Below are 8,999 nucleotides of genomic sequence, written 5' to 3'. Positions count from 1 at the left end.
GAACATCCAACAGCTACGTCGCTTCTACCCTTAAGATGTTTTCAAGTTGTTCATATACCTCGCTTCCACGCAAAGTTTAGTCATCAAGGAAGGGTCAGCCTTGCCTCAGCAAAGCCCGACCCTCCCTCGGGGGCTAAAAGGGGGGAACCCCCTCTGCGTCGAAATTTTCCTCGAAAAAAAGATCCTTTCTGCCAGAATGTCTTTCGTGCTTTTTGACTACTTCGAAAGTGGATCCTGAAAACGACGGAGTACACGTAAGCAGCCAAGGCTGACCGAGCCGAGGGACTCCTACGCCTCCGGGATACGGATACCTCACTCATCACCTTCTGCGATAAGTAACTCACGTTCGGATAAGTGATTCCGCGGACCGAACAAGTCTTCACGTTCGAAAGCTCCTCTGCCGAAGCGATTCTTCGAGCCTTCTCGACTGCGTCGGTGACAGAACCCTATGGACGGGTAAGAGTGCGCGTAAGCGGCAAGGCCGACCGAGCCGAGGGATTCCTACGCCTCCGGGATACGGATACCTCACTCATCACCTTCCGTGAGAAGCAACTCTCGCTCACACAGACGATTCTGTTACCGACAAAAAAGTCCAGATACTCGAAACAAGAGGAAAAGAAACGCAGCTTTAAAACACGGCGATGGTGTGTTTGGGCCTCGGCGGCCGCAGAAAACACACGCTACAAGATAATCCGATCCTGCAGGCTCGGGTCTTGACGGTTGAAGGGAGCAGCAGCACCCTCGGCGTCAACTACACCTTCGGCGAGGTCCGACCTAGCCTCCGACGGCGACACGGTCCGAGGGTCTCCACTCTGAAGGACGACTTCATCATCACGCCCGGGCCATCGCCGCCCGGATCTCCTCCAAGAATCCGGCTCGAGCAGACAGCTCAGTTGGTCACCCCGAGGCCTCGGCCAGCTGTCCCCCGAAGACATCAGCCCGGCCCGAGGCCTCGGCAGATCAACTCCGGCATCGGTCCCGCTAACGGACGACCCGGCCAGGCTCCGGCCGACCAAGTCTTCTTTTCGAGCCAACTCTGCCTCTGTCCGTGCTGACACCGCTACCCCTGGCTTCGGCTCATCGAAGAGCGGCCGAGGGGTTCCTTTAACTAAGCAAGAGAAGCCTCGGACAGCAAGGCCGACCGAGCCGAGGGACTCCTACGCCTCCGAGATACGGATACCTCACTCGTCACCTTTGCACGGGGCGACTCACGCTTGGTGAAGCGGTTTAGACAACCAACAGGCGAGTCTTAGTGCTCGAAAATGAGGAAAAAACACGGCTCCGTGCCAAAAATACATACATGTTCAGGCCTCAACAGCCACAATGAACAAAAACACCGGCATTCAAAGTGCCATTACAAACGGAACTCCGGTTCCACCTCCGCAGGTACGAACAACCCCACTCGATGGGGGGGCCTGCGGAGCAACAGAAGACCGACGAAAGGCACGCCGTCACCCACTCCAGCAGCGGCGACGACGACGACTTCTGCTCCGGGGGGCCGAACAGCGGCAGCGATGACCTCAGGGCGGATGCTGCTGCCAGGAGGCCCCCGCCCAAACTCGTGAGGTAAGGACGGGCAGAAGGCCGTAGAGTTGGAGGTCGGTCCGTAGGTGGCCTCGGCTATCTCGTCGGCGGAGGAACCTCTTCCAGCTGCCGTGGCGGAAGGCGGCGCCGGGAGCGGTTCCGAAGCCACTCGCGTCCGAGAGCCGGGCACGTGGCAGCTGCCAGCGCCACGGACGGCGAACACCCTTCCCCGCGATCACTGAGGGAAGGAGCGGGCCACCGCCCACGCAGGGGTCGACCCCAACTCGGCACACTCCCCTCCCCAGCACTAGTGATGAAAATCCTTGAGGCTAAGGGAGGGGTAGAGGCCGCAGCCCGGCTTGCTTTCCCCCGCCATTGAACTGGAGGTCACCGTCTTGGGTGACCGCCGGCGGAGGGGTGCAGCCGGGCTGCATGATGAAAATCCTTGAAGCCGAATGATGGCTGAAAGGTACCAACTCCCACGGAGTTGCGTTCCTCCAACGACAAGGCGAAAGGACTGCGGGCATCCCCCATCCGGGGGCTCAGAAGGTGGAAAGACACGATGCATAAGGGAGCGCGAAGACATGGTCGCCTTTCAAGGGGGTCACCCTCGTTTTAAAGGCGACTCTCCCTACTTGCGTCCCCAGCCGTCGTGGGCTGAGTCTTCTCCAACACGCTCCAAGGTCCTCCCCCTACGGCGCGGGGGCTGGGTCCCACACGTCATGCAAGCCGGCCCAGAGCAGAAGAAGCCAAACCGCCGCGCGCGGTGCATGCAACCGCCCAGCGGTTACAAGCAGTTCTCCACTTTTGCCTAGACCAGCGGGCGAAAGGGCGGGCAACCATGCAGGCGGCATGCAACCGCGCCAAGTGGGCGCACCTCTCCGACTTCCAACGCGCCCAACATGGAAGCCGCGCCCACGCGTCATGCAACCGGCGCGCCGATCGCTACGTGCAAGCAACTGCACCGCCACTCGCACCACTGCCACGCCTCCTCGACTGCGGAACCAGTACCGCGACTCGAGGCAACCTTGCGTATGACCCAGCAGTGCCAGCCACGCGCGACGGTCAACGCGGCCAAAAACGGGCCGGCAGTGATGGCGGTGGCAGGCGGGCGGGAGCGGCGGTCACGTTGTCAGCCAAGCTTACGTCCCATCCTGGGGCAGTGAAAGAGCCCTCTCTCACGGCGTGAAGACGACGCGCCCGTGTTCCGTTCCTCGAATGGCTCGCGCACGCGCAACGGCCGCCCCGCGAACCACTCGCCCCGTCGCATTAACTCCGCGGCGGGACAGGCGGCGTCTCTAGCAGGGGAAGCGAGCGACGCTTCGCCTTCGCCATAATGACCACGTCAAAAAAGGTACGCCGCGTCATTCGATTTCGTGTCCTTTTCCTTTTCCTCTTTCTCTCTCTTACAACAGGGACCGGGAAAGGGGGATACCCCGAAAAGGACCCTTCTCCATGAAGGAAACAGGCTCCGAGCCTCCCTACTGATCAGAGGTTCGAAGGCTGGCCCCTCGGAGGGGTTCAACAGCCGCCTCAGAGCACGTGGGCTCCACACCCACTACTGGTCAGAGGTTCGAAGGCCGGCCCCTCGGAAGGGTTCAACGGCTGCCTCAGGCCACTCGGGCTCCGTGCCCACTACTGATCAGGGGTTCGAAGGCTGGCCCTCGAAGGGTTCACAGCCGCCTCAGACACAGAGCGAGGGATGACCATGGGTACGTTCGATACATAACCAAGGCTCGGGCTACGCTCCCGAGGTACCCTAGGACATTTCCGAGACCAGCGGGAACGATCTTGTAACGAAATCCCATCAGAGGGAGGCATCGAGCCCTCGGACCCCGTCGACAGGGGATCGGGTCCGGCAGATCACCCGCAGGTACTTTTGGGCGCGCCTCTGGGCCTCTAGCCGACCCCTAACAAATGGGGCACGGACGTTCGCTCGGATTACCCGCTAGCAGCTCACCGGAGACACCATGTTCGGCGCCCACCGAGGGCAACATGGCGCTTTCCCCCCTCCTCCTTGCGGAAAGGCGACGCAGGGGCGTATGTAAAAAAGTCGAGTCTGTCCCTGATCGTCCTCTCGCCCTGTGCAGAGGCTTGGGGGCTGCTCTCGCAAACCCGGCTCCGGCCAAACCGTTGACAGCGTGAACATACCAGCCCGAGAACTTGGAACCCGACCGTGCACCCGGGCTACGGCCAGCTCGCATGAGGGAACGACCAGACCAGCCGAAGCATTACGCGAGGCATTAAGACCTCGGAGGAGTCAAACCACTCCTCCGAGGCCTCGGGGGCTACACCCGGCGGGTGCGCTCGCGCGCACCCACCGGAACAAAACGCAACCGAGGGAGGCTGGTCCCCTTGCAAAAAAGTGCGACGAAAGCCTCCAAGCGAGTGCTAACACTCCCTTCGAGGCTCGGGGGCTACTGTCGGGGACCATAATTAGGGGTACCCTCAAGTCTCCTAATTCTCAGCTGGTAACCCCCATCAGCATAAAGCTGCAAAGGCCTGATGGGTGCGATTAAGTCAGGGATCGGTCCATTCGAGGGACTCGATCACGCCTCGCCCGAGCCTAGCCTCGGACACGGGCAGCCGACCCCGGAGGATCTTTGTCTCACCCGAGGCCCCCCTCCAGCGATGAACATACTTCCGGCTCGCCCGAGGCCCTGTCTTCGCCAAGAAGCAACCCTGACCAAATCGCCGCGCCAACCGACCAGATCGCAGGAGCATTTAATGCAAAGGTGGCCTGACACCTTTATCCTGACACACGTCCTCCAGTCGACAGAGCCGAAGTGACCGCAGTCACTTCGCCGCTCCACTGACCGGCCTGACAGAAGGACAGCGCCGCCTCCGCCGCTCCGACTGCTGTGCCGCTCGACAGAGTGAGGCTGACAGGCAGTCAGGCCCGACCTCAGGCACCATAGGAAGCTCCGCTTCGCCCGACCTAGGGGCTAGGGCTCGGACTCGGGCTCAGCCCCGGAAGACAGCGAACTACGCTCCGCCCGACCCAGGGCTCGGACTCGGGCTCAGCCCCAGAAGACGGCGAACTCCGCTCCGCCCGACCCAGGGCTCGGACTCAGGCTCAGCCCCGGAAGACGGCGAACTCCGCTCCGCCCGGCCCAGGGCTCGGACTCGGGCTCAGCCCCGGAAGACGACGAACTCCGCTCCGCCCGACCCAGGGCTCAGACTCGGGCTCAGCCCCGGAAGACGGCGAACTCCGCTCCGCCCGACCCAGGGCTCAGACTTGGGCTTAGCCCCAGAAGACGACGAACTCCGCTTCGCCCGACCCCAAGGCTCGGACTCAGCCCTGGCCTCAGCCGACGGTCTCCGCCTCGCCCGACCCAGGGGCTCGGACTCGACCACGGCCACGGAAGACAGACTCGACCTCGACCTCAGAGGAGCCTCCACATCGCCCAACCTAGGGCGCGGACCGACCACGTCGACAGGAGGCGCCATCATTACCCTACCCCAAGCTGACTCATGCTACGGGGAACAAGACCGGCGTCCCATCTGGCTCGCTCCGCCAGATAGGCAATAATGGCGCCCCGCACGCTCTGTGACGACGGCGGCTCTCAGCCCCCTTACGGAAGCAAGAGGACGTCAGCAAGGACTCGACAGCCCCGACAGCTGTCCTTCCGCCAGGCTCCAGCGCTCCTCCGACGGCCACGACACCACACGAACCAGGTGCCAAAACCTCTCCGGCTGCCACGACGGCATGTACTTAGGGCGCTAGCTCTCCTCCGCTAGACACGTAGCTCTCTGCTACACCCCCCATTGTACACCTGGATCCTCTCCTTACGCCTATAAAAGGAAGGACCAGGGCCCTCTTACAGAGGGTTGGCCGCGCGGGGAAGAGGACGGGACAGGCGCTCGCGTGAGGCCGCTCGCTCCCCCTCCCTCGTGGACGCTTGTAACCCCCTACTGCAAGCGCACCTGACCTGGGCGCGGGACGAACACGAAGACCGCGGGATTTCCACCTCTCTCACGCCCGTCTTTGGCTGCCTTTCTTCCCCCCTTCGCGCTCGGCCTCGCGCCGACCCATCTGGGATGGGGCACGCGGTGACATTTCACTCGTCGGCCCAGGGACCCCCGGTCTCGAAACGCCGACAACATGTGATTCTTGATCTGATTACATGTATAGTGGATATTCGGTTTTATCTTTAAAACCAGGTGTGACATCTAAATTGAAATTTAGTTTTAAGTATGTTATACTTGTACACTGAATTGTAGCTACGAAGCTGAGGTGCAGATAAGAGACTGTATTACTAGCAAACTTATAGGGTGTTTGGTTTGAGCAATGAGGTTGTCCATCATCTTCTCACTCCTCACATTTTTTTGGTTTGTGGAATGGAATGAGTTGATCCATCGCCATTTCATTCCTCGTAGGCTAATAATTAGTAATAATATGATGAATGAGTTCATTGCACCAAATTTGTGGAATATACTCATGATGCACCACCTCATATAGAATGGATTGATTCTTGAAAACACCCCCTTACTATTTCACTCGATCTGAGTTTAAATTTTGTCCATTTGAGCTCTTGTAGATTTCGTCTAGGACCCATGAATCTTCCATTAAATTATCTAGAAGTTCTGCGCCGCAGAATTTCTACAGGAATCTGTGAAACCTGTGTATATTGCTAAACAAAAATGTTGACTTTTTTTTGTTTTTGCAGGCCTATTCAACCTTCCCTAGCTGTGGATGATTTTGCTGAGATGCGGATAGGATACCATAAGATTAAAGAAACTTCCTATTTAATTTCACTCAATCTGAGTCTACATTTTGTCAATTCGAGCTCGTCTTGTTTTCATCTAGGACCCCCAAAACTTCCACAGAATTATCGATAAGTTCTGCACCACGGAAGTTCTATAGGAATTTGTGAAACCACCATGTATTAGAACATCGTTTTAAAGTTTTTATAGACCTCTTCAACCACCTACCCCCCCCCCCCCCCCCCCCCCCCCCCCTTAAGCCTTGTCTTCCTTTCAGGGTGCAAAATCGGTTGCTGCAGCTAGTGATGCGGAAACATCTCGTTTCGTTCTGCACCGATTTCTATATTTGTCCCACTTGAATTTGTATTTTTGTGCAAATGTGAAAACGGTACTACAAGATGATGAAGAAAACAAATATATTGACAGTGATCCTGATGTCGTGGTTGACTATATTGAGCATTGAGCTTGTATGACATTATTTTGAGCTTGAGTTGTTGTGTTGTATATGTTCTTAATTATGTTAATCATAGTAATATATTATTATCATATAGTTGTTGTTTATTAATGAGATTATATATGACTGGACGGTGTTTTCATTTTATCTTTCTGATTTTCAACCGTTACCGATGCATTTTCGTTCGGATTAGTTCGTTTCTGTCATCCTACTTATCTCGTGTGCAGTCCCATTTCTGATAATTTCGATTCCGAATCCGTTTTTGAATTAAAATGTAATAAAAAACGTGAAATGGTTTATCCGGCCCGATTCTGTTCGTTTAAATACCTAGCTGCAACTGAAATTATAATAAGCGAGAAAGGCGCGAGTGGCAAAAGTTTGGTGCAAAAGAGGACGATCAAGTGTTACAAGAAAAGAGTTAGAATAGTGATGATGGACGACAAAAAAAAAATGAAGGCACAACTACAATTACAAGTGAAGTAATAATAAATTTTGCATATGATTTTCTCACTTCCGTTCGTCGCGCTTATAATCATAACTCGATCGTAAAAATCGTGTGGCTGCACGCAGCTGCGTCGACCATCGTCCATGCATGCATCTCAGTCGTGGCGGACGTGGAGGTTGTACTCGACGATGGCGTCGCCGGTCCTGTTGTCGATCCACTGCGTGCGCGCCTGGCAATACCCTCTGGCGAAGCGGAACACGCCGGTGCCGCCGACCACGGGCATCTCCCGGACGGTCCGCTCGGCGGGGTTGGCGCCCAGGATGGCGAGGCTGCTGCCGTTGTAGGCGCCGTCGACGAAGACAAAGTTCATGGCCATCATCAGCGACAGCGAGTCCCTGCCGGCGCTCACGTACATGCCCTGCGCGCGGCCGACCAGCCTGGAGGTCGTCAGGTTGGGGCCCTCGGTGAGCGGGTCGTCGATGACGATGACGGTGCCGAAGCCCGTGGCGGAGGCGTTGGACGAGGGGGCCTCGGCCACCTGGACTATCGTGGACACGTTCGGGCCCCCGGTCACCACGTCGTGCCAGAACACGCGCAGGTGCGTCTCCTTCTCCTGCGCCGACGCGGTGGCGGCCAGCAGGGCGAGCGCCAGGAGGCAGGAGGACAGGGCTGCGTAGCTGCCGGCGGCGGCCATGGCTATATGCGCAGGTGTGGTCGAGCTGGAGCTTTTCTTGACTATTGTTACTCTGAGCTCTGTCTGTTGTTCTTGCGAGCGAGGTCTGCGTGGTGTGGGGTGTGCAAGGAGGATTCAGCTATTTATATATTGGCGCGCGGCCGGGGTGCTTCCATCCATGCATGGTGTGGTTGGGTAGTTGGGTTTGTGCGTGTCGTCCAACATGTTGACTGATTTTTCTAACGCTTCTACGCACATTGTGAAATGCCTGCGCGCTCGCAGCTCAGCTCAGCAAGCTGGTAGCTACGACTGGAAGGTTTTGTTCTGGTCGTGTTTTCAGAGTCGACCTTCACGTCCCTGTGTACTACATTGTTTATGTTATCTTTGAACCTAAGTGTTGCCGGCCTTCTTCTCCGCCGAAGGTTGTTAATACAAAAACATCTTCAGCAAAATAATATAAAAGTCTTTCCGAAGGTTCTCAAGACGAAGACTCTGCGTAAAAACAATATTGCCAAATGTCGAATCTAACCAGGGGCGGACCCAGCCAAAAAACTAAGCAGGGGCATACTTCTAACCACATATAAAATTTAGCTGAACATGTACACGAGTGAGGGCCTCTAATTTTCTTAAGATGGAGCACTAATAGTGAAAATTTGTCTACTAACTATAGTTAACAAATTTTGAGCCGGGGCCTGTGCCCTCGCTAAGACTAACGTGGGTCCGCCCCTGAATCTAACTATGAGCTTCGGTTCAAATCAAGGTGAGGAAAAAAAGACCAGATAGACCTTAGTAATCTAGGTTGTCTATAGGTAAATGATGAGGGTCATGAATGTAATTTCACCCGGACTACGCTTCATGCCTTTAAATAGATGAACAGTAACACCGTACTGTTCACGCTGGATTGTAATCACTCTCTCACGTCTTCACCTTCGAGCAAGCCGAAAGTATCTATGTAATATGAATTCTGTGAATATTCGTACATATTTTAGAGGATGCAAATATGAATGAATTAACGAGATGCAGTTATTATTTTCGTCCCTTTGCATTCCTGTTCACACTAAATGAAGAAGGTATGTACTTTATAACCTTCGTCTGATGAATATTATATCCTCAGAAAAATAATGTTTTGAAAGACGGAGTTCCTCAATAACTAACAATTGTGTTGCCTTGTTATTAATTCACAACATTTGAGAACG

The 8,999-nt window shown here is 55.7% G+C and overlaps 1 protein-coding gene across 1 annotated transcript; it reads right to left on the bottom strand.

Moving 5' to 3' along the window:
- Positions 1-7,051: 7,051 nt before the first annotated feature.
- LOC103646994 (dirigent protein 22) lies at positions 7,052-7,914 on the bottom strand. The gene has a single exon (XM_008671577.2). It carries the CDS (start codon positions 7,822-7,824, stop codon positions 7,285-7,287), a length of 540 nt encoding a protein of 179 aa, XP_008669799.1. The 5' UTR covers positions 7,825-7,914; the 3' UTR covers positions 7,052-7,284.
- Between the last annotated feature and the right edge of the window lie 1,085 nt (positions 7,915-8,999).

Source organism: Zea mays, chromosome 2, assembly GCF_902167145.1.
Source record: "Zea mays cultivar B73 chromosome 2, Zm-B73-REFERENCE-NAM-5.0, whole genome shotgun sequence".
Lineage (NCBI taxonomy): Eukaryota > Viridiplantae > Streptophyta > Magnoliopsida > Poales > Poaceae > Zea > Zea mays.
The sequence above is the reverse complement of the archived record's forward strand: the minus strand, read 5'-3'. Positions and strand labels throughout refer to the sequence as shown.